A 26,083-nucleotide genomic window follows, 5' to 3' on the forward strand; every position below is an offset into this window, starting at 1 on the left:
TGCTGCGTCATCGCAGACTTCAACTTCATCGCATATGGCCGGATCCATATGCGATGAAGTTGAAGTCTGCGATGACGCAGCATTGTGTTCGACCCTTTAGTCGTGAAAAACGAAGACGCATCATCTGTGGAAGTAGGACCTACTACGGGCTCCAGAAGAAACTGCGGTCAAAAAAGATTCACCACCGCACCAAATGTATCATGTACAAGACGCTGATAAGACCGGTAGTCCTCTACAGACAGAATACTTGCAAGCATTCGGACCCAACATACAGAAGGTAGTAAAATCCCATATCAATAGGAAACCCAGTGGTGGCTGGCCCCATGATTACTTCCGGTCTTTTACTATACTTAGTACAGTAATAGTCAAGCATTCGTTGTACATATGATTAATATGGGGGGAGAGCGTGAAGAAATGTTGTAGAATTTAAAAAGAAAACGAATGTTAAGACCAAGTGCCACTGGATGACTCCAAACGGGCCAGTATAATGTGGGGTAGTCAGGGTTTAGTTTAACTAAATTAGTATAACTTGTTTTGCCACGCAACAATTTCAGTATAGGTAATTTGTTTCTACGAATCAAATTCCTAAAAGTTAGGTTTTCAGCATTACTTAGCGCAAGAGAGGGTTTAAACTCTGCGTTACATTGCATTTTTTCCCCGATTCGGTGCGTTATCATGAGTGATCAGCACTCATGGAACACATTGTTTAACGCGAATGTCAGCCGGGATCGCTCAAAGTGTAAGATTTAGTGTAATTATTTTAATTATTTTTATTTTTTAGGCATCAAATGTTAGGAGCATGTTTTCAGCGTCGCGCAGCCTAGGAGAGGGTGTAAGCTCACAACGGTATAGTGTAGGCCGTCCTCGATTGGGGTCCTGGGGGTCGCATGTAGTTGCTGTGCTCGGGGCTATTGTATGTTGAAAGCGGTTTCGGGGCAGTTAGGATTGAGTTTTAATATAAACAGATGTAGGATTGAACAATTTATAACCTTCAGGGTTCATATTGTGAAGACTTTTGACAGCCAAAGCGTTGAGGATAACCTTTTAGTTAGGAACTGAATTAATTTATCCGATTTGGAATCCTAGATTGAATAGTAGGTATAATAGTAGGTATGGACAATAATAAGTTATCGTTTTATTAAGTATTGAGGATATGTTTTTAGTTAAGTTAAATAGCAGATATGCATGTATGATAACCATTAATAAGGCAGTATTTTTGTCTTTGTAGTAGGATTAATAACTTACTAATGTTTTGCGGGCTGGCGAGTGAAAGCGGCCCAGTTCTTTTATCTACCTCTTTCCAGACGACCAATGATGAAGAAGACTTCAAGACTTCAAGAAAATCTCATAGTTCCGGTATCAGGAGTGGTATTCATAACTAATACTACCTGCAACCACCGTCAATACAGGAAGTCTGTGTTCACAACGAGATTACTTCAAGGACAATCCCAACATCCTCTGTGAATTGCAGATAAGTATTGCGTTTATATTTTAATTGCACTGAGCTCGTTCTAATCTGATCGGTGAATGAATTGACTTGCCACATATTTAGATACATCGTGAATAATCAATATCATTAGTAAATTTAAATATTCCCGTAGATTAGAAAAGCAAGTGCATAAATTACTATTTTATGGCGAAACGGGACCCTTCGGAGCCTTAAGTAAGATCTCGGTCCGGTTGCATCTTGGAGATCTTAGTGCAGTGCACACCGGGCGTGTTGCCCGGTAGACGTATCGCTCAGCGTTATTTAAATACAACGCAGATAGGCTATGGTCAGAGGGTGCGTTGATATTACTAGATTACAAGATTACAAGATTACATATCAATAGGAAACCCAGCAAAGATGGGACAAATATGCGATAAACGGCAGTATAGGGGAAGGTGGTCGGTTGCTGGTCGACGTAACTTTTGACAGATAACAGATATGAAGTAGGCTGGCCAAACTTTGCTAAACATTGTCAATTCAGCCCCTGAATCGACATGAAAAAAGGTAAAGATCGGTGTAACAAAAAAAAGGTATTCCAATTAGATCATGACTAGGGTTTTAGTACCGGGAGTACCGGTACCGGAATTCCCGGGAGTACCGACCAATTTTCGGTACCGAAATACCGGTACTGGCTCAATGAAAGTACCTATTTTCGGTACTAAGGAAAAAGTTTTGGTTAAAGCTTCCGATGGTTAAAACCACATTTTTTGAATGCAGCAGCTAATAAGAAAGATATTATTGTTTTACTAAAATTTCAAACACTTGACAATAGAGCTAATAAACTATAGAGGACGATTGTCGCTGCGGTTCCCTTTATTATCGTCCCCCTATCTGTCAAAACGTACTCATTTTTCCTCCGTTGACATTTAGTGCCCTATCCTTGCCAGCAAAAGATGTTTCGCCAGTGACGACAGCGACAATCAATTAGGACAAACGTCAGGCGTCCGATGACGTACCTCAAGACAATCAAACCGCAACGACATCGTCACATCCCAAAAAATCGTCACACTTCATCAGTATTTTTCCAAATCGTCCCCGCTTGAGGCAAGAGTGTTCCTGTAAGTTCGATTACTGCACCAGGATTCGTAAAGATTGTAAGACAAGAGTTAACTTCATGATTCACTAGCAACAGTTCGCCCTACTTCTGTAGACTCAGAAAGAGCTTTCTCTGTTTCTGGAAGCTTCGCTACTAAAATACGATCCCGTATGTCTGACGAAACATTGAATATGCTGTGCGTTTTGAAAGCATATTTCAAGGATAAGGACAAGCCCCAAGACAAGTGTTGAATACATACAAAGCAATGAATAAAGTTTGAATCGTTACCATTGAATTCTGAATGTTTATTGATTATAATGATTTTCGAAAAAAAAAAATCTTCCAGTACCGGTATTTTCCCGGTACTCCCGGTACTGAGGGGTTCAGTACCGTAGTACCGGGACTTGCCAAAAAGGGACGGTACTAAAAACCCTAATCATGACAGCTGCTTCTCAACTTATTGTTCCCTTAGCATTTGCAAATTGAGAATAAGTTAAATCCAATTCATATTTGTAGTGGCAAGCGTAGATTACACTATTCGGTAAAATAGCAGAACCCACCTTGAGGTTCTCTGAGCATACAGATATTGTCTATCCGGAATAAATTTATACCGCTTTTTATACCGAAGTTGGATATTTCTCCAGATACAGGCAACTTTCTCAACTTCGGAAGTAGTGCGCTGGATTCGCCTAAAGATGCGCTAAACAACGCATCAAGTAGTTTGACAAATAAAACTTCGGAAGGAAGTTCGGTTCGGAAGTCCCGACTTCCGAATTCTAACTTGGTGCTACGCCGACAATATGTTTGAATAAACAGGCGTTACTATAGATTGACCACGAACTCAGATGTTTTATTTTAAAATCAAAGAAGACTCTTTGCGATAGCATTGAGCTATTACAATATTTTACTAATTTTTACTAATAAATCGAATTAGGACTTATTTCGGCATAAATAATAACAGCTCTGTCTGTCGTGTTTTATCTTTAGTTTATGTAAAGTAAATATGTTTTTAATAAAAGTTTTAAGTTCTGTAAAGTGATACATCTTAGCTAGGTATATATTTTATTCTGTACTCTTTTCTTCTCTTGTTTGAATTCGTACTGTTATGAATAGTAGTGTTTGTGTATTCTCGTGGTATTTGCTTTGCATGCGCTGAATTTATCTTCCTTCGCCGCTTTATCGGCTTTTTCCGCTGCATCGTATAGTTAGTACTTATGATTTTTATTTCAGCAGCATTCTTAAATATGTGTTTGTATTATAGTGTTCTTTGTGTATGTGACTGCGTTTTATTGTGTAATTCATAAAAAATAAACCTCCAGAGTAGAGAGTAGCTCCTGTTTTTTTTCATTTTGCTTGTTTTTTATCTTAATAAATAGAATAAGAGAACAAGAATAGTCTTAAGATCCTTAAATTCACGTTTGTTTTGTTTTTTTTTATCGTTTTATAATAATCATAGAAAATAGTTTGATAGCGCAATTCTTTCATCTAGCGATATTTCTTGTAGTAGCCCTAGTTATAGTAGATAATAAATAAGAGTTTTTCGCATTCACATTCGTTTTTTGTGTGTTTTTGGTTTGATTTGATTTTTTCAGTTCCGCCTACTACTATTTTATTTTTTTTAATCTCTATTGAATACTTTGAATATCATATAAGTGAATGTGTGTATGTGAGCATATGAGGCTGACTTTCATCATATAGCTGTATATAAGTGAGTGACAATCAAGTCAATGAATAAATGTATGATTTATTAATTTCAATATTTTCTCCACTCAGCACTATCGCTATTTTTTTCTATGTAAATATTCGATTGAGCAAAACGTGTTAATTTTGAAATTCTTCCCCAAATTCCAAAATTCAAACGTTTTAAACCCGTGGTTTCGACCAATTCTTATATGACTTGTTAGTATTTTTTACTTTTCCGTTATCTGAAGCTATTCTAATTTCTGTCGCTATAAATGCGATTCACGTTTTTCTCTCTACCGCTAAAAGATTATGTCTATATTATGTATGTTTATAGTTTTAACTTCTTTTTACTACATTTTCTAGATGTCTAAGTTTGTTAGAAATTAGAAGGATTTCGAAGAAGGAAGAATTCATCATGTTTCAAAAAGGGGGTATGTCAACATCTAAATTGCGGATTTTGCTAACAAATTGTTCCATTTCCTAGTCTATGCTTGCGGATTTCCATTAGTCTCTTTTCTGTCGGATCATTTTATTTTTTCTGTAGGTTATTATATGCAGTGGTGTGGTTAAATTGTTACAAGTTTTTCCGAGTTGGCTCTAATTCAAAACTCCTGTTCTGTCTTCAAATACATTGTTTAAAGCATTTTTTCTTTTGGTCGATTAGTTATCAAGAAACTGAAGAAAATCCCTTTTGCGATGTGTCCTTAGGAGTAACGATTTGAAAAATAAAGCTGGGTTAGGGTAAATGCAACATCGTAAAATCGAGCTTGTAGCATAATCGTGGTTCTCTCATTTAGTATTAGCAATCATTTCATGCTTAAAATTAAACGTTTGCGTTTATTTGTTCTGATCTAGTTATATTATGGTGATAGCTTCGATGTGCGTGAAATTTAAACAGTGTCAATGTGAACGCAACGCCTGCTGTGAAAATCTGGACCAAACGAAAGCAGCAAAGTTCGAAATATTTCTCCAAAAATCTTCCCCTATTTTTACAGAAACATTCCAGAGATGGCGCTAGGGTCAATGTGGTCCAGTTCAATGTTGCTTTATTATTTTTTTGCTTTTATTTGGATGGTTTCAATGGGGATTATTTGTAAGATTTTTTTTACGTAATATCACATGCGCTCCACATTGCAAACATTTTTATGTACTTTTAAATCCTTTAATTATAAATAAAAGTAAAAGCCCAGATAAAGTTTTCTGCAAAAAATAACACTTTTAATCGAACATTTGTTCGCTTTTTCCGTCGCAATTACTTTCCTGACAGTATTCAATCTTAAAACTTTAGTACTAGATTTTATTTTAATTTCAACTCTACGCGTCTGTTTTCATACTTTGATTCTAAGGTTGTAAAGCAGTCATATGTTGTTCATATTTTTCTAATATTTTTTGTCATCTCCTACTTTGGTATCGCTCAATTGTTGAAAAAAATAAGTAATATCTTGGTGCTATGAATCATATATCTCATTTTTTTACCTTTTCAACTTCACTCGTTTCGTTTATGTTCGGTTATTAAAAATTGTGATTCAACCTAGTGATCGGAAGTCAAAGCTAGCCGCTACTGTTACACGTCAAAAATCAAACGAATTTTTATGTTCACTTACGGCTACATCCGTCACAATTAGATTGTCATTTATTTTCATGCGCGTTTAATTATAATTCACTTATTCGCTACGCAAACCATGCAAAAACAGCACAGGTAATTAAGAATTTGACATATGCAGTGCTTGAAAATTTTAGCGGCTGCCTATTGTTAGTACGACTAAACATCGATCTGGAAAATGCAATTATTCAAGATGGCGCTACAGTTTTATTTACTCTCTCTGGTAGACTGACAATTATTGCAATATCGTCAACTAGATTTTCAAAACTCATAATAATTCATGGTTTCCATATGCTTCAACTATCGTTTTCTAGTAAGGTAAAATTCAGCTCTACTACTTTCTTCTAGTACTACTACCATTTCATCTTCCACTGAACTGGAATTGATGTGTGAAAACACTTTTGCGCGTTGCTATGGGATATGACGATGATTCTTCGCGTCCGTCGCGCATTTTTCCTACATTATCTTTTTATATTCTTTATCACTACCGTAAGGGAAAGCTTTCCTTAGAATGGCGACAACTAATGCATGGCGTTTGGAAGATGCCTTTCTCTACTGATCGCTTGGAAATGACACGATTTTCTACAGAAGTATAGCTAGCGGTAGTCTAACATGTGTTCATTTTTTCTTTTAAAAATTCTTCAGAGATAATTGCTTTTGCGGTTGTTCCTTCCGGTTTCCGAGTTTCAGTAAGCAACGGTTTTCTTATAGTTCTGGTTTAGGTGAGTTTTAATCTATAGAAAAGATCACTTTAGTTTTCCTCTCCTCTTCAACCTGATCAGAGGAGATCTTGCCTAGAAGTAGTTTTGTCTAAAAATCCATTTCACTTATATGAAACTCATTTTACTGTAGCTTCCGCTTTCTCATTTCTAGCAAATACATATATAGAATCATTTGGTTTTATTTCTCGTTTTAATGGTCCCTAACAACTGCCGTCCGTCATAGTGGTGCTGTCGACGCCGCAGATATGAAGCTCCTGCGTGCTTAAGATCGAACCTCAGAGATTTCGACGGTCACACTTTCGTTCTGGTGATGGGCTGTTCCGTTGTCTTTGGCATGCTGTGAACGGTTGGAGCGGGTCGAGGTGGCCGATGCGTTGCTGCTTCCCCGGGAGCCACGACGGGAACCTACTTTAAGGAGCGGTACAAACGAAATAGCTGCGTTAGATTTGCTTTCCACACCCTTCAAATTGACGAACTCAATCTATGTACAACAGCAAACGGGAAACGTGTCGCTACTTTCCGAACAAATAATGTAATTTTGAAGTACTAGAACTGGAATGGCTAACATAAAAATGAAAACGATTTACCTATGTTTTTATTCAAATCAGAAAAAAGATATATAACACAATATCGACCGTGAAATCAATCCCTAATAGTATCAATAGTATTAAATATTTCCCATTACTGGAAAATCATATTTTTATTGTAAAAAAGTAGTATTAGTTGCTATTCAATTGCTGATGATTGTCGTCGCATTGACGTTCAAAATCTGTCCGGCCGTTGAGTTATTATTTTACAGGCCGGATCAATCATGTAGAAGTTATTATTATAATCTTTATTAAAGAGGTTTTTAGCCCAAGGCTAGTTCACCTCCGAATCATGTAGAAGTCTATTTATATAATTCAATACCGAGTATACTTAGTATTATTACTACTCCTGTGCATATATTATGAATTTACGGTAATTTCAAATGCACATGGATAATTTTTGAAAATGATCAGGATGGGGTACGGCACAGCTTTATTTTATGTAGAACTACACACATTTAGATCGCGGGATTCATGACGATTCATGGTGATTTTTTTCCGTGCAACAGTAAGGGATTTTGTTAAGGAAATTATTTTGAGGTTTTTAGTGAAGTCGAGTCAAGTACGAGACACTGAAGACGACCTTACTTTTGAGGTCGAAATACGTATCTGTCAAGATACAATCAAGTGGTGGAATTAAATGGGAAGGTAAAAACTCGTCTTATGACAATTGAATAAGGGATTGTTAAAAAATTACGTCCATTTTTCAACATTTTCAACCCCCCCCCCCCTCACTTGTCTCAAACTGTCACAAATCGTTAACCCCTCCTTCCCCTGGACATACAAATCAAGACAAAATTTTCAAAACGACTTATCTGCTGTTGTAAACAAAGATTCAAACGAAGATTTGACGAATCTGATAGCTCTCCCACGCAAACCAACACCATCAATAGGTAGGTGAAGGACTCCGCTACCTGTTGATGGTGTTGGTTTGCGTGGGAGAGCTATCAGATTCGTCAAATTTTCGTGTTCGGATGAACTAAATAAGTTCCACTAACTTCTTGTAGCAGCTGGTCTTTGCAGCAGCTCAAAAACTGAAATGAGTTTTTTTTATTATTTCATGCGCATACATTATTTGCTATATAATACCCACTCTTATAGTGCCCTTCTTCCTTACAATTGCAAATCCGTTTCGACTTCTTCCTTTTCTTCTACTGCACTTTCCTAGCAATTTAAAACTTAAATAATTACAATTTTCATTTCTTTTTCAGGTTTACTTACAAGCTGATCACCGTACAAACTAGCGTAAACTAACGGTTCGGGCAGTATAATGCTACTGGGAAGTGTTCTGTAAGCTACATAATTTTGTTTGTATTTCAGTAACTAATTGCATATTTTTTTTACTTACAGGCAAATCTTCGGAATATCTACGTTTCTCAACGTTTCTCCGGCTATCTCTCCTTAAAACACTCGTTTTAGAAAGAATTTATAATAAACTATTCACACTGCATTCATTCAATTCAATTTTCTGGTTTGTTTTGTTTGTTTCCTTTCCATATTCGCCTATCGCGCGAAGCGCTGTTTGCGTATCGCGCAAATTATATTGGCAGAGGGTTCGGCTATTTTACCGACTGCGGACCTAGCACTGTTCAGCGGTGTGAACATTCCCCAGCCCGTAACATCCGGTAGCTTCACCTGAGACTCCGGATTTACCGTCTAGAACCTCTAACACCGCTAAATTCGCCACTGCTCGCCTATGCACCTTTCCATCAGAAGTTTTTACATCCGCTTGACGTATACGTCCATCTGACCCCTCGATTATCTTTTCCACTCTTCCTCGCACCCAGTTCTTCCTGTTTCTTCCGTCGACTACGAACACCAAATCACCAGCTTCTAAAGATTTTCGCTCTTCGAACCACTTTGGACGATGGTTTAAGGTAGGCAAGTACTCTTTCAGCCAACGCTCCCACATCGTATTTGCCAGATACTGCGACCGTTTGTACGTATTTCGTAGCACTTCTGCAAAGTCTACGGAACCATCTACTTGCATGTCTGCATTCGTCACCGACCCACGGAGAAAGTGGTTCGGCGTAATAGCTTCTTCTTCCGCTGAATCTTGAGGAATGTATGTTAATGGACGTGTGTTAATCATGTCCTCAGCTTCAGCCAGCGTTGTCGCGAGAATTTCATCCGTCAACTTCTGCCCATCGTCCAACGCACGCATTGCCTCCTTTACGGACCGCACCATCCGCTCCCAAACACCGCCCATCCCAAGTAACAATTTCCATGCTTCTTGGATTTATCTAATTCTTATTGCAGACTTATGACAGCAAGCACCAAGCTAATTGCTCAGTTTTATTGGCGCTCTTATCGCTATCAATAAACCTCTCATAAATCTGCTGAAAAAAGCTTCAAACGTCAAATGCTTGTTGACCATATGAACAGATCTATGGTTGTGATAAAGAGCGTAATAAATCTAATTCTCAACGCTCGGATAAAGCTTCAATTTTTGGTCATCATGTGGTCAAATGAATTACCCCCATAAGAATGTTTGCATTGCGAAGAGTTTATGACGGTGTTTAAAAAAAGCGAAAATTTTCTGATGAAATTCCATGATGGCCATGTTGAAAATGGAAATGCATTTCGAAGTCAGTGAAACATATCACTGAAATTTACGATTAAACGTAATTTTCACCGCGTATCATGCCTTTTCTGACAACAAATTTTACTTATTAATAATTTCGGTAAAAGTACTAATCAATTTAGCAGACATCTTAGATAATGTGGTAATAAATATTTTCAATATATTTCCCTGAGGTGCGTTATATTGCCGGCGCGTGGTGTTCAACCTTATTTTTTCACCAGCTTTGACCATGAAATCGGACGCGCACCTCATTTTCAATGGCAGTAATTCGAAAAACAAACCTGAAAGCAAATATTATTTTGTTGTCATCATCATCAAAAATCCATTTTGTTATTATTTTTCTGCAAAGTTTTGTTTCTCTTTTTTCAAAGCAACATTTTGACAGCTGCCGCAGCCAAATTCCCTTTTTTGCGGGTGGTTTAAAAAAGGTTTCTAAATGCTCTTATGATAGGTTTATAGTGGTTATCAGGAGAGGGCCACTTGGCAATATCTTACTCTTATAGAGGTCATCCGAAGGTTGCCGTGTATTATTCGGTTTTATTGTTAGATCTTATAAATTGATCTTGAAAACCTTTCCTAGAGCGGAATTAAACTTGAAATGTTACTTGGGATGTGAGGTGTTGCGGGAGGATTGAAATGCCACGCTGTTACTGCTGTTGTCATTTTTTCAGCGCACTCCTTGTTGATGTTCTTGATCGTTCGCACCATCACTGCATCGGCTCCGCGGAAGCATGTCGCGTTATCCGAAAATATTTGTTCCGGAGCTCCTCGCTTACAGGAAAGACGTCGAAGAGCCATCAAACAGGATTGTGTAGATAGACTGTGAACCACTTCCAAGTGTACCGCTCTCACCGCCATACACGTGAAGACGGCAATCCATCGTTTCTCCTTCCTACGGCCCACTGTGACCTCCACTGGCCCCAAGTAATCGACACCCACCGCGCTGAATGGACGCAAGTGAGCTGTAATTCGTTGCACCGGCAACGGTGCCATCATCGGAACCTGAGGCACGCAGCGATACACTCTACACCACACGCATTCTTTCGTTGCTTTCAAAATCGCCGCTCTAGCATTCGTTATCCAAAACTTCTGCCGCAACTCGTTGAAAACCGTTTCTCGATTTGCATGGCCGTACTTCTCATGATAGTGCATGATCAGCTTTCTCGTGATTTCGTGTTTCCTGGCCAAAATAATCGGAAACCGCTTATCGAAAGGAATGCCCTCATTTTTCTCAAGTCTGCCACGTACCCGTAACACACCTTCGGAATCCAGCACCGGCGCAGTTGACTGGGCTTCGATATCTTCTCCATAGATTGACCAGGCTCCAGTTGAATATTTTTGGTCAGCTCTCTCATTTCATTTGGAAAACTGTCAAACTGTACGCTTCCATAAAACGATTTCTGTCTTTAGAGCTCCTCCTTCTGGAGTATCGTCACCGTGCTCCGATATCTTACCTTGAGGAATCTGATGCTGATTCTATGTGGCTTTCAATGTCATTATTGGTAGCCCATTCTTCTTTCGCTGACAGTTGGCAATGAAACGCAGCACTGTTGCAGTGATCCTAACCAGCTTTGCCCATCGAGACACCGATTCGGCATCCACCACAGCATGAAACTGCATCATTCCTCGCGCCTCTTCTCCAGTTGCATCAATCGGCCCTGTAGAAGGCCAGAATTCCTCCGGTTGGTAGAGAATTTGTGGTCCATTCTTCCACTCCGAGTCGTTTTGTAGTGGAGGACCTTGACCCCACTTGGTGAGGACATCCGCAATGTTTTGCTTCGACGGGATCCACCGCCAATCCATCAACCGCGTCAATTCCAAAATTTCACCCACTCTGAATGCTACGAACTGCTTATACTTATATGAATCAGAACGCAGCCAGGATAATACGGTTCTTGAGTCGGTCCACAGCACAGTTTTAGTGATCCGCAGAGAGTGTGAGCTTAGAATGGTTTGACTCAGCCTCGCCCCAAGCACTGCGGCCATCAACTCTAGTGGCGCTACCTTCGCTCGGGACATAACCAGACTGCAATGGATCTGCCCATTCACGATCGCTCTCAGGTAAGCAACACATCCGTAGGCGTGCTCGCTCGCATCCGTAAAGATGTGCGACTCGAGAGACTCCACCGACGACGATATTGTGTCACCAAGATAGCACCGTGGTATTTGAAGGGCTTCTACCTCCGGGAGGAGATCCGTCCACTGCTTCCACTTGCACCACTCCTCGTCGCCAATCTGTTGATCCCATTCGCAACCGCTTCGCCACAATTGCTGAATTATTATTTTACCGTGAACAGTGAATGGCGATAGCAAACCAAGTGGATCAAAAAATCCCATCACGCAACTCAAAACTATTCGCTTCGTTGGCCGCTTACTATCGTACAAATACGCTCTGACACTCTCCCGGTGCATTATTGTGAACGCAAACACGTCTATTTCTGGATCCCATGTAATTCCAAGCACGCGCTCGCTGTCCAACTGCTTATCCTGGTTGAATAGAACCGGCTCCATGGGTTTATCTTCTCCAAGGCCTGAAAGTACTTCCACTGAGTTCGAAACCCAGTTCCGAATCTCGAAACCAGCTTGCTTGTGAACGAAGCTCACTTGTTGCGCTCGTTTTAGCGCTTCTGCGACCGTGTCAACGCTGTAAAAATAATCATCGACATAATGTCGATGAATGATTGCTGCAACCGCCTCTAGAAATTGAGTTGCGTACTCCTCCGCGTTCCGATTCTTTACGTACTGCGCTGATGCTGGAGAGCACGTAGAACCAAACGTGGCGACGTCCATCACGTAAATTTGCGCTGACTCACTGCTGCTGTTTCTGAAGAGGAAGCGCTGTGCTTGCTTGTCTTCCAAAACTATCTTCAGCTGGTGATACATCTCTCGGAAGTCCCCGCCGAAAGCAATCCTTCGTTCCCGGAAACCGATAATCACCGACACTAATGGCACAAGTAGATCAGGTCCCTTTAGCAACATTGAATTTAGGGACACTCCTTGTAGAGTTGCTGCCGCGTCCCAGACTAGTCGCACCTTCCCGGGTTTCTTCGGGTTGAGAACGACGTTCAGAGGAAGATACCAAACCTTGTCGCTCTGTGTATTGGCTATCTCCTCCTCCGTCGCCAGATGTGCCTTTATCCAAATAGTCCTGGATCTGATTCCGAACCTTTTGGTATAATTCCGGCTTCCTTTCCAGCCTTCTCTCCAAATGTGTCGCTCGCTTCAGGGCCATTGGATAACTATCCGGGAAGTGAATCTCATCCGTCTTCCAGAGAAGTCCCGTCTCAAATCGACCACTAAGTCGTCTTGTAGTCCGCTCCATTATCGACCGAGCCCGCTTGTCCTCAAGCGACTCCTGCTGCACACTTACTACCGATTCCTCTAATGCATAGTGGTTCTTCAGTAGCTCGTGGATTTCCTCGTTTGACACGTTCTGGTGATATCCCAAATAGCTCCCTCTCAGTGTCGAGTCGGTATGTCTTGGCCCATACACGGTCCAACCAAGCTTGCAGCGGACAGCAATCGGCTCGATTGTTGTGCCAATCTTTGCCTCCATCGGAGCAAAGGAGTGGATGTTGTTTGCTCCTATTAGGATTCCTGGACGACCGTCGTACGATGTGACTTCCAAGACCCGTATGTGTTCATACTCCATCGCCAGCTCTTCAGCATTCAACGCTTGATGAGGCAGCATCAGCTTCTCGACTGTGTGAACCGTTTGGAGCAACATCTTCGCATTACCCGGCGGACTCACTGCCGAAATCCAAACATTCATACGCCGAGAACTTTTCTCTACCCTTGAAACGTCAGCTGTCCACTTAATAGTGAGCTTCTCTTGAACACCTACAAGCCCCAAACGATCAGCAAGCTTGCTGTCGATCAAGGTTACTGAGGCACCTTCATCTAGGAATGCGAGGACTGTTATCGACCTTCCCCCAGAATGCACCTTTACTGGAACCATTCGGAAGATAACTGACTGACCCGACCTAATGTGCGCGCTCATGCCCACTACGCCCTCAACTGGGTGAATTAAAGGATTATGAGGTTCCCTACAGTCACCTACATTGCATCGAATCTTAAAGCGACACTGACCCCAATGATCATTAAGACAAACCTGACATAGTTTCCACCTGGCAACGACCTTCATCCGATCTGCATGGGATAAGTCCTTGAAGTCCTGACAGAACCGCAGTCGATGGTCCGAGCGCTGACATACCTTGCATGGCTTCTGCTGCTTCCTGTAGGTCTCGTTTACACCGGAAGACATCACCTCACTATGACTGTACACCGCCGCTTTTTCCTTCGGTCTATTTCTTCCGCCTACTCCTACTACCACTTTCGTGTCCGACTTATACTCGATGTTGACGTTCGCTTCGCAGAAAATGCCCGACAGAAAATCGGTAAACGTTCGAAGTGTCGCTGCGTTCTTCTTCCGCTTGTAGTGGACCCAATGCCGTTTCTCCGTCCAGAAATTTGTTAACTAGATCTTGGATAAGGATCGGGTTAACAAAGTGGAGAGTGAGATCTGCTGCTTCCAAGTGATCGCACAACTGTTCCGCAGCGTTTCCGAACGATATGAAACTAGCCAGTTCGTCGGCCCTGGGTGGTTCCAGTTTGCGAGCCCTTCCCAGATGGTTCTGCAGTACCTGCTCCGGACATCCGTTAAACTGACGTAGCTTTGCGATTATGCGTGGAACAGATTTTGGGAAGATAAGTTGGCCACGAACCGATTCAAGCGCCGGTCCCTTCAAGCAGTCTTGAAGTCTCACCAAGTTCTCCACGTCTGAATATCCGCAAGCTTCGTTGGACGCCTGATAAGCTCCGAAGAAGAGCGGCCACTCTTCGGGTTTCCCGGAGAAATTGGGAAGCTTTTTGGTTAATCCGCTCCTAGCGGCCAATTGAGCCTTGCTCGGTCCTTGTCGCGGCTGCTCCAGCCCGTTTGGGGTTGTCACGTTGCTTTCCCTTTCATTTTCCGCATCGCTTTCACTACTTTCTGAATTATTATCTTCGACGTCTTCGGATTTCTGTGCATACAGCTTCAGGTTAACTTCCGATAGCTACCCAAAGGCCGGATGACGTAATGGCGTTACCTTTAGGCCAACTCCTCCAGAAAAACCTTCTCGCGGATCCACTTCCGTCTTCTTTCAGCCATTGTCTGTCTCCGCTTCCTTCAACTTCCGTTCCACAGAATACATCTGTTCCTGATGGGCTTTCTCCATCATTAGAACGCGGCTTAGATGTTCCTTCTTCTCCTGCAGCTCCCTTTGGAAGTGAAGGTTCTTCTCTTCAATCTCCTTCTCGCGAAGCTCTCGATCCTGTTGTAGCTCCTTTTCTCGCAGCTCGCGCTCCATGACCATTCTTCGTTCCTTCAAAGCATTCTTGATCTCCAACTCCTTCTCGCGTATCACACGCTCTGCGTCCATTTCCTCTTCCAGGCGCTTCTTCTCCGCATCCATGGCTCGGATCCTTTCTTCCACAGACGAAGGCAAGGCCGGTAATAGAGGCTCGTTGGATTTCACACTTGCCCGATCCGAATCTTCTGGGGCCTTTCTTGAACGGGAACTTTTCTTCTGCTTCTGATATGCTTGGGAAACCGCTTGGCAGACACCTTCCGGACAGAACCATTTCTTGTCCTTCTTTGCCGCCGCCGTAACTTCCACGCAGCGCGAGTGGAACCAATGCTCGCAGCTGTCACACCCGATCATCTCCTCGTCCTGCGTTGAAAGTTCTCCACAAGCTTCGCAGGGTGTCGTGGTGAAGTCCATCTTGGATTCGCTCATTGTGGTGAGGGTATCCGTAACTCAATATAAGATTTTTGAGTTTGTTCGGATGAACTAAATAAGTTCCACTAACTTCTTGTAGCAGCTGGTCTTTGCAGCAGCTCAAAAACTGAAATGAGTTTTTTTTTATTATTTCATGCGCATACATTATTTGCTATATAATACCCACTCTTATAGTGCCCTTCTTCCTTACAATTGCAAATCCGTTTCGACTTCTTCCTTTTCTTCTACTGCACTTTCCTAGCAATTTAAAACTTAAATAATTACAATTTTCATTTCTTTTTCAGGTTTACTTACAAGCTGATCACCGTACAAACTAGCGTAAACTAACGGTTCGGGCAGTATAATGCTACTGGGAAGTGTTCTGTAAGCTATATATAATTTTGTTTGTATTTCAGTAACTAATTACATATTTTTCTTTACTTACAGGCAAATCTTCGGAATTTCTACGTTTCTCAACGATTTCTCCGGCTATCTCTCCTTAAAACATAAGTGATGAACTTCTAATTCCATCGAAAAAATCACTATAATAAAGAAATTAAAAAAAATCCTTAAAACACTGGTTTTAGCAAGAATTTATAATAAGCTATTTACACTGCATTCATTCAATTCAACTTTCTGGTTTGTTTTTGTTTGTTCCTTTCCCATATTCGCCTTTCGCGCGAAGCGCTGTTTGCGTATCGCGCAAATTATATTGGCAGAGGGTTCGGCTATTTTACCGACTGCGGACCTAGCACTGTTCAGCGGTGCGGAACACTTCGTTTGAATCTTTGTTTACAAAAGCAGATAAGTCGTTTTGAAAATTTTGTCTTGAAATGTCATTTAAACTTTGGTTTTCCTTTTTCGTACTCTATTTTTATAAGTCATTCCACGTCGAGCATCTGTGCGAGACAATTGTAAGTCCGCGTACGGTCTGCTTCTCATTCGGTTTTTTTTTTTCCTGGAGTACAGGTAGCGGGTTTTTTTTTCCGAAAGTGTTTTGAAGCATAGTGCTTGAGTGGAAGTGGTGCTTAGCTGAAGCAGTTAAGTAGCCATTTTGCGCAGGCATCATCGTCCCACGCCGACAATCATCATCCATCGTGCGTCTCCACCAACACAGACGCTGCCGTCCTGCCACCATCCATCCACCCAGTTGCAATGTTGTGTGCGGCGAGAACACCAACAATAGCGTGGTTCGCTTCGACCGCACCACCGGCGAGTGGTGTGTGCCAGTGTGTGCTGCCATAACTGTTAGCCAGCGGCAGCGACACAACAGTGTGAACGCAAGTATTCACTTGAGCTCCCTCTCATTGTTCCCCTTTCTTCTCCATCTTACTGGAATAGTTTTTTTTCTTTTTTTTTTACTTGTCTTCTCCTCTGTTCCAAATCATTATTTTGTGTGTTTGAGTTTTTTTCTGTCCTTGTGATAATTGTTTAGTTTTAAAATAGATTGTGCCTCGCTGCAGCGGCGCATTTCGTGTCCACAATGCGCAAAGGCGAAGATGGCGGGAGTACTTCGTATTCCATGTCTAATAATTCGTTGCATTCGAGTGTTCCAAACCAAAACGAAATGGACACCAGCAACGCTAAAATTTCCTCTACGAGCCCCCGTCCCAAAGTCTACCCTCACGACTCTAGTGGGCCGTATGTTGTTTTCTTTCGACCCAAAGGCAAACGTTTGAATATCAGCCAGATCAGTAAAGATCTGGAAAAGCTATTCTCATCTGTCATGACCATTGACATGGTTGGGTCCAGTGAACTTCGCGTCACGGTCAGTGATCGCAAACAGGCCAACGAGATTACCACCTGTGAGCTTTTCACTCTCGAATATAAGGTGTATTTACCGTCAGCAGTGTGTGAGATCGCGGGGTTGGTGACGGAGGGAAGTATGACATGCGACGATTTGAAACAAGGTTTCGGTCGTTTCAAGAACGTTTCTTTGCCTCCTGTTGCGATACTGGATTGCAAACAAATGTATTCGGTGTCGCAGGAGGGAGAGAAGCGGAGATATTCCCCGTCTGACTCTTTCTGCGTCACCTTTTCCGGGTCTGCAAACTTCGTCTACCTGTTCGGCTGTATGTACCGAAGGTGATGAATTGTGTTAATTGCAAGCAGCTGGGCAACACCGCTCAGTACTGCTGCAATAAACCTCGCTGTGCATCATGCGGAGAGAAGCATGTGGAGGGCGCGTGCAAGACGGCACCGAAATGTGTCTATTGTAACGAAAGCCCTCCACATGCTCTTGAAGCTTGCCCAACGTACATACAGCAGCGAATCCACCAGAAGCGGTTCAGCAGCGTTCTCGGCGAAGTTACGCCGAAATGTTGAGGAAGTCTACTCGTCTCTTCCTTTGGACGATCAAGGTAGCTCTGACTGCGAGGTTGGAAATGGGATTCCCTTTGTTTTCAATGGCTCAACGAGGAATCGAATAAAACAGAGCCAGCGACCCTCGAAAAAGCCTAGAAAACAACCGTAAAGTGAGCCCCAATCCAACATGGTCAAATTCAAAGCGGGTGGAAATACTCAGAAACGTTCAACTTTTGTGGTTTCACATCGGGATGATCGAGAGTTTCCACCGCTTCCGGGAACATTTAAAATCTCAGATATCCAAATTTTTGCGATTTCTCTGCCAGAAAGAGAGCATAGAGAACGAGCAGAAGAACTCCCGAGCGCTCCAATGTTCACACTTTCTGGCATCGTGGAGCTCATCCTCAACTTCTTTGATGCTTCCGACCCCGTGAAGAACATGGTCAAACCTGTTCTTCCTATTCTGACTCCTCTCCTGAAGCAGCTGGCTTAAAAAATGTCCCTCCTCGAGTCATTTGTATCCTTCGATGGCTATCTTAGTCAATAAGGGTAACATGATTTCGATTCTACAGTGGAACTGTCGAAGTATTCTTCCAAAATTAGATATTTTTAAATTTTTAGTTAACAAATTACAATGCGATGCTTTTGCTTTATGTGAAACTTGGCTAACACCAGACGTGAACCTTCATTTTCCTGATTTCAACATAATCCGCCGCGATCGGGCAAATCGATATGGGGGGCGCTTTTAGGGATCAAAAACAGCACTCCTTCTAAAGGGTCGATTTTGCGCCGATGTCTGGCAACGAAGCTGTCGCATGTCAGGTGAACTATTTGAAGAAAAGACCTCAGTATCACCTCGATATATCTTCCTCCAAACACGGCGATATCTCGTTAAGATCTCTCTCTGCTCGGTTGCTCGTGTGAGATTTTAACTCCCACGGAACAGGGTGGGGGGAACTGTACGACGACAACCGTTCATCAATGATATACGACCTCTGCGACGACTTCAATATGTCTTCAATATGTCAATTTTGAATACAGGAGAAGTTACACGAGTGGCTCCTCCAGCAAGAGATAGCCATCTAGATCTTTCCATTTGTTCGAGCTCATTATCGTTGATCTGTACTTGGAAGGTAGTGCCGATCGAAGTCTTGATTTCCAATGGACGTAATCAATCTGTTTCTGTCGACCTCTCATATGACCTCACGAAGCACATCGATTGGGGCTCATATGCCGAGGACATCATTGATGGCGTAATGTCGATAGAAACACTTCCCCCGCGAGAAGAGTACGAGTTTCTATCCCAGTTGATTCTTGACAGCGCTCTTCAGGCACAACGCCGGCCGGCACAACGCCGGTGCCAGGAGATTCGGTTCGTAGGAAACCACCCAGTCCTTGGTGGGATGTCGAGTGTACACAACTTTATCGCATGAAATCCGCCGCGTTCAAAGAATTTCGGAAACACGGTTCGATCGTTCTTCACAAACGGTACATCGCGCTCGAGATCCACTTCAAGAAACTGGTCAAATTGAAGAAACGTGGATATTGGCGCACTTTTGTTGAAGGTTTATCGCGCGAGACTTCAATGAAAACTCTGTGGACCGTCAACAGAAGAATGCGTATCGCGTCGTCCGTAAATGGAGGATACTTGACTTCGCAAAAAAAGTTTGTCCGGATTCGGTGCCGGTGAAACAAGAGCTACGTGATGCTTTTGCTGATAGGGATGACATGGATCGCCTCCTTTCGATGATTGAATTCTCGCTTGCTCTCCTTTCATGTAACAATTCCGCTCCAGGGATGGATAGAATCAGGTTCAATTTGCTTGAAAACCTCCCAGACGTCGCGAAGAGGCGTTTATTGAGCCTGTTCAACCAGTTATTGGAGTGCAACATTGTTCCGGATGATTGGAGGCAAGTGAGGGTGATAGCCATCCAGAAGCCCGGAAAACCCGCGTCGGATTATAATTCGTATCGCCCAATCGCGATGCTGTCCTGTCTTCGGAAGTTGTTGGAGAAGATGATTCTCTTCCGGCTAGACAAATGGGTTGAATCGAATAGTTTTTTGTCAGATACACAATTTGGTTTCCGCAGGGGCAAGGGAACGAACGACTGTCTTGCGTTGCTTTCGTCAGAAATTCAGCTTACTTTCGCTAAAAAAGAGCAAATGGCCTCAGTGTTTTTGGACATTAAGGGGGCTTTTGATTCAGTTTGCGTTGATGTCTTATCCGACAAACTCCACTCGTGTGGACTTTCACCAATTTTGAACAATTATCTGTACAATTTGTTGTCAGAGAAGCGTATGAGTTTTTCTCATGGTGACTCGGCAACTTCACGAATTAGCTACATGGGTCTCCCCCAGGGCTCATGTTTGAGCCCCCTACTTTACAATTTTTACGTCAGAGACATTGATGAATGTCTCATGCCAAATTGCTTGTTGAGACAGCTTGCAGATGATTGTGTTGTATCCGTTTCGGGGCCAACAGCGGTTGATCTGCAAGGACCATTGCAAGATACTTTGGACAATTTGTCTGCTTGGGCTTTAAAGCTGGGTAACGAAATCTCCCCGGAGAAAAAAGTTTGTTTGTCCCGTTACAGATGTGAAACATCGCAAGGAATATCAACTTTGTGAACATCAGCATTGTAATTACTTAAGTACTTTAAAATCCTTTCCTTTCCTACTGTATTATTGTATTCCCTAGCCTCGACTAAACCGCGAGTCTTTCGGTTCCCCAAAACTAACACTATGTATAAAAATCAAGAAATGTATTGTTAAACCTGATTCCGGCTCCGTAACGCTTCACGGCAAATGAGCCTTCCAAATGAAGATTTAAAAAAAATATAAGCGAGTTTGATCCCTTACTAACAGTTTAGAATATATTTTTGATAACCAAATTGTTGCTAAAATGCAATCTCAGAATTTCTAGCTGGACGTAACACGAGACGAAACCCCCCTCTTCTTGTCACAAAACTCAGACCCCGTGGCTTTAGGTCAGATATTTAGTCCATATAGACGCCATCTTGAATTTCGGACTGCCATCTTGGATTTAAAAATGGCAACAAACATTGATTTTCGAGTTCTACTCTTTAAGGTCACTCCTGACGGAATCCAATTTTAAAAGTGCTCGCGTTTTCGGGGGCACACCACTCGATTCAGAGGCGGCGCACAACTGTCATTTTTGTTGATTTAGCTTTGCTGCGTCGCAGCATGCGTGAAATAATAAAAATGACAGTTGTGCGTTGCTTCCGTATCGAGTGGTGTGCCCCCGAAAACGCGAGCACTTTTAAAATTGGATTCCGTCAGGAGTGACCTTAAGCCCGATCGATAGACATCCATATTGCATGGTTTCAGGTCCAGTAATTGGTCCATATGGCCATCGACATCGATTTTTCAGGTCTACTTATCAAACCCGATCGATAGACACCCATATTACATGATTTCAGGTCAAATAGCTGATCCATATGGCCGCCATCTTGAATTTCGATCCATCATTTCAATTTTTCCCACCATTTTTTTTTTCCACCATTTCCATTTTCGATCTAATCAATCAAACTCATCAAACCCGATCGATAGACACCCAGATTGCATGGTTTCATGTCAAGTATCGATTTTTGAGTTCTACTCATCAATTCCGATCGATAGACACCCATATCGCATGGTTTTAGGTCATATAATTGCTCCATATGGCCGCCATCTTGAATTTCGGTCCGCCATGTTGGATTTTAAAATGGCGTCAGACATCGATTTTCGAGTTCTACTCATCAAGTATATTCGATACACTTTCATATTGCCATGTTTTTTCAAATAGTTAGTCGCGATACGCATACTCGGAAATCATTAATACTGTAATTGCTACTGTTTACTTGTGGAAATCCCAAAGAATTTCCGTGAAAATTCGGAATAAATCGGAAGAATTTTACAATACAAAAATTGAAGAATTTCCCTTGAAAATTGAGAAAAAGCTTCGGCAGATTTGCAGGAATATTTTCCTTTCAAATTCTGAAATCTCGCTAGGAAATTCAGAAAAAGGTCTACGCAATGTTGAGATGACATCTGGGATGGAGTGTTCAACATAGCTCTGGTCATAGCTCACAATTTACAATCTCACGCTTTCACATGTCTACCGATGGCAGTCGACCACCAGCTACGGGGTTACATACAGCCCTGTTTAACTTCTTTAACAAGTTACTTGTATCCACAAGCAATCCATAACAAAGCGACATTGTTCCGCTCGCTGCACCCGTGACGAGCACCAAGATAATGTTGTTCAGTTATTCGTGGCTACGTGGCCTTTCTTGCTCATCGCTGAATAAGTAGTGTTAGGGTATTCCGTGGAGGTTACGGCTGGCCATTCCGGACACCTCCAGTTCCATTTCCGCTGACATCGCGATGGAAAACTAGTCCCGGCCCTATTAAAATCCCAGCTTCCAGGTCGAATCCATTGCAAAGTAAGAGATTTAGGCCAAGCCAACATGGCCGCTAGCAATCCATGGTGGCCATACACGCCCTTAGAGATCATGTGGGAGATCTACGATATAGCTATGTCTAAATTAGATGTTGTTAATTCTCCTAATCATTCCGTAGTTCCAGCGTTTGTACCAAGCCTTGATAAATCTTGATAAATCAATTGATTTGAATTTCATAATGATTTGAAGAACTTAAAACATCCGGATTAGACATATCAAAATCGTTGATCACAGGTTTGGCCTCTTCGGGCTTGTATGGCTACCATGAATTACTATTAGTTTTGTACTGAGCCCAGTTTGACTTCAGAATATCTGCAGGAATACTGACTGCATCACGTTTCATATCATCTCTGAAATCATTTTTGAGACGTTGTTCCAAATTCTTTGCAATTTCCTTGAAAAATTCTTCAGAACTTCCACGGGAAATCGTTTCAAATATGTACAAGAAATTGTTCGGAATTTCCACGGGAAATTCTCAAGTGTTTCCACAAGAAATTGTTCAAAATATTAAAGTCAGCTAGATTTTTTTGAGTTCAACGGGAAAGTGTTCAGAATTACCCAAGAAAACTTTTCGGATATTGCACAGCAAATTCATCGGATTAAAATTTTCTTAAATTTCCTTAGGAAATTTTTTGGAAAAGAAAAGTTCTTCAAAATTCCTAAGAGTTTTTTTTTAATGTTTACGGAAAATTGTTTGTTTGGAACGAATTCAATTTTGTCGAATTAAATGGTTGATCAAAGTGTTTATTAGGTCGAAAACGGTTTGACCGAAAGTGTCATGCGGTCGAAAGGGACATACGGCCGAAAAAGTATTTTGTCCTAACAGGCTGTTTGGCCGAATAGGTACTTTTTTATAATGGTCGTTTGGGAGAATGGGGAATACGTCCGAAAATGTCATTTTCTGAACGGGTAATATGGTCAAAATGAAGACCTTTTCGGCCAAATGACCTTTTCTTCCAAACGATAATTCCAGTCAAATGACCAATTCGGCCGAACGACTTTATTGGCTAAAGGATCCATTCGACTGAACGATATTTTCGGCCGAATATCCATTCCGGCCAAATGACATTTTCGGCATAATAATTAGTTCGGCCCAATGAATTTTTCGACCGTTTGTCCATTTCTGCCAAATGACATTCTCGGTCAGAGGGGCTCTTTTCATCGTTTGGCCGAAAGTCGAAATTGTCGTCTGGCGAAATAGGTCATTTGGCCGAAAATGTCACTTGACCGAAATACGGTCGAAAATGTCATTTTCTGAACGGATCATATGGCCAAAAATGTCGACCATGTACAGATGTGCTCGACTTGCTGTTGACGGCAGTCACACTTAATTTTATTTACCGGGCTCGGTTACCAAATTACCGGTTTCTCAACAGCTGAGCTCTCGGTATCCACATCGGTAAAATAGGTCAACTTGTTACCGAGGTCTCGGTTCTGAGTGCTTATTGGTGAAATCGAAATGTCAATTATTACTGAGCACTCGGTAAAGCAATACCGAGTGATCTGCAAAAAATCGAACGGACTACGGTAATAAAAAAATACCGAATAAATTTTATCTTGTTACATTCTATTCAAAGTAATGAATTGAAAAACAGAAATTTTTGATAGAATTATGTTTGTTTACTTTAAAAATACTATTTTTTCGAAGCGTTTTCGAACGCAACCGATCGGTGAAGATTGTTCCCAAAGGTAGCCTTACATCTCGCAAAATTTTTCCGCTGGATTTTGGTTCCTGTGAATTTATAATGGGGTGAAATTTTGGATTCCCGAGGTGTAACGCTACCTCAGATATCCAACGCGTACTGCGGTGCTTAACGATCAAGATGAAGGAGTTGATTTGCGATCCTTGGCGACGTGCAGCTTCGGACGAGAATACTTTCGAATACAGGTTTCCACTGTCTAGTACGCGAACGGGAAACCCGACGGATGAGTCAACTTTCTGAAATTTAAGTAGTTTATTTTCTATTTTTATATAGATCGCTTAGATATAGATCGCTTAGATTAGATAGATCGCTTCAGTCTTCTTCTTCTTATTGGCATTACATCCCCACACTGGGACAGAGCCACCTCGCAGCTTAGTGTTCAATTAAGCACTACCACAGTTATTAACTGCGACGTTTCTAAGCCAAGTTACCATTTTGCATTCGTATATCATGAGGCTAGCACGATGATACTTTTATGCCCAGGAAAGTCGAGACAATTTCCAATCCGAAAATTACTTAGACCGGCACCGGGAATCGAACCCAGCCACCCTCAGCATGGTCTTGCTTTGTAGCCGCGCGTCTTACCGCACGACTAAGGAGGGCTCCAGATCGCTTCTGTATTTACCTCAATACCATTTTTATTTGCAATATTATTCAATTGAAACTTTAATCCCGCGCAAATAGTCGAGTAAAAAACTACCACATAGTTCAGAACTCCGAAGAAAAATAATACTCAATATGGCGCCACATCAAGCCATGACGCTTGAGAGTCGAGTTCGAACTGCACTCGGTAAAAGTATTACCGTAAACTCAGCAACGTATATTTTTTCACCGAGGTCTCGGTATTTTTTCTGAGGACTTGAATCAGAATTTGTTGAACTGAGCAGCTCGGTAATCTAATTCACCGTTATCCTGTAAATTTGTTTGCATGTCTGATTGTTCGGTACAATTTATTACAAATTTCAGTATTTTTTTGTTAAATTCACTGACCTTTCGTTTCAAATCAATGTTTACCGGGTAAAATCGGTAAAAAGTATTACCGAGATGAAGTTGTCGATTTAAGTGTATATAGAGCCAAATGATTTTTTTCGGCCAAACGTCTCTTTCTACCAGAAGAGCTTTTCGACAAAACGACCAGTTCGTCCGAACACCACTTTCGGCCTAATAATCATTTCGGCCAAAGGGCATAATCTGCTAAACGAGCATTTCGGCCGAATGACCTATTCGGTAAAATGGCATATTTTGCCGAACGATATTTTTGGCCGTATAATCATTTCGGCCAAATGACTTTCAGCCTTATACCTCGCCTTATACTTTGTTCGGCCAAACAACTTTTGGGAGATCCTTCGAAATTTCCACGGAATATTATTCGGAATTTCTATAAGGGATTATTTAAATTTTGCGCAACAAGTTTATAGAAATTTGCACGGGTAGTATTTTTTTAATTTCTATTTAAAATTCACAGGAATTCCCAAGGGAATATCTTCCGGAATGTGCACTTGAGTAACTCAACAATAGCCATATATGTGGACGAAGAATCAGAAGGAATACATTTTGGCTGTTACGCCCTTTTCAAATGTTGGTCTAGAGTTCTTCCGAATTTTAACGGAAAATGCTTCCAAATTTTCACGCAAAATTTTCTCGTGGATTTCGCATAAAGTTGTGTGGCACTATGGGATAATGGATTGGTCGCGTGAGTCGTAAGTAGCACCGGGCGGAATTCATCGAGACGGATGTTGCAACGTTCGGTAGCGTGCAGTGTGGTCAGCAGGAGTCCAGCTTCGGATCAAAACATTTAGGAGCTGGTTAGCAGAGCATTGAGAAGTACTGAGCAGGCTTTGGAGCAGGTGCATGTGCATGTGCATTCCGCAAAAAAAAACACATCACCACAGCCACAAGACTGTTATCAACTAAATCTGCCGGAATCTTCTGACACAGAAAACTGTGATACCGCGGCCCTTATCTCACGTGTCGATAGATGACGACTAGGTACTAGCGTTGACACTGAACCATTTTTACCCCCTAGTTTTTTATTAACTTACGTAGAATTTACGTACGAACATTTAGGTACTTCGACTTAGCTATTATCATTTAAAAGTTAATTGATCTCAAGTTGATTCGATTTCGAAAAACGAAAATTTCGAAAATTT

General features: G+C 41.7%; 2 protein-coding genes across 8 annotated transcripts in view; both read right to left on the reverse strand.

Annotated features, from left to right (window-relative positions):
• Positions 1 to 3,493: 3,493 nt before the first annotated feature.
• LOC134226876 (multiple epidermal growth factor-like domains protein 10) overlaps positions 3,494 to 26,083 on the reverse strand; it is a 447,567-nt gene continuing 424,977 nt past the window's right edge. For 3 of the 7 annotated variants that reach the window (XM_062707957.1, XM_062707948.1, XM_062707973.1), the window contains one exon: positions 3,494 to 6,941. In XM_062707957.1, coding sequence (XP_062563941.1) covers positions 6,796 to 6,941 — 146 coding nt within the window. In that variant the 3' untranslated portion in view covers positions 3,494 to 6,795. The remainder of the gene's footprint in view (positions 6,942 to 26,083) is intronic. The other 4 variants (XM_062707983.1, XM_062707965.1, XM_062708002.1 and 1 more) reach the window with 3 other exon arrangements.
• LOC134216878 (uncharacterized) lies at positions 11,181 to 15,812 on the reverse strand. The gene is made up of 6 exons (XM_062695663.1): positions 15,779 to 15,812; positions 15,651 to 15,711; positions 14,851 to 15,590; positions 14,210 to 14,748; positions 12,738 to 14,160; positions 11,181 to 12,646 (listed from the first exon to the last, which is right to left on the reverse strand). Exons 3-6 carry the CDS (start codon positions 15,479 to 15,481, stop codon positions 11,181 to 11,183), a joined length of 4,059 nt encoding a protein of 1,352 aa, XP_062551647.1. The 5' UTR covers positions 15,482 to 15,590; positions 15,651 to 15,711; positions 15,779 to 15,812.

Source organism: Armigeres subalbatus, chromosome 1, assembly GCF_024139115.2.
Source record: "Armigeres subalbatus isolate Guangzhou_Male chromosome 1, GZ_Asu_2, whole genome shotgun sequence".
Classification (NCBI taxonomy): Eukaryota; Metazoa; Arthropoda; class Insecta; order Diptera; family Culicidae; genus Armigeres; species Armigeres subalbatus.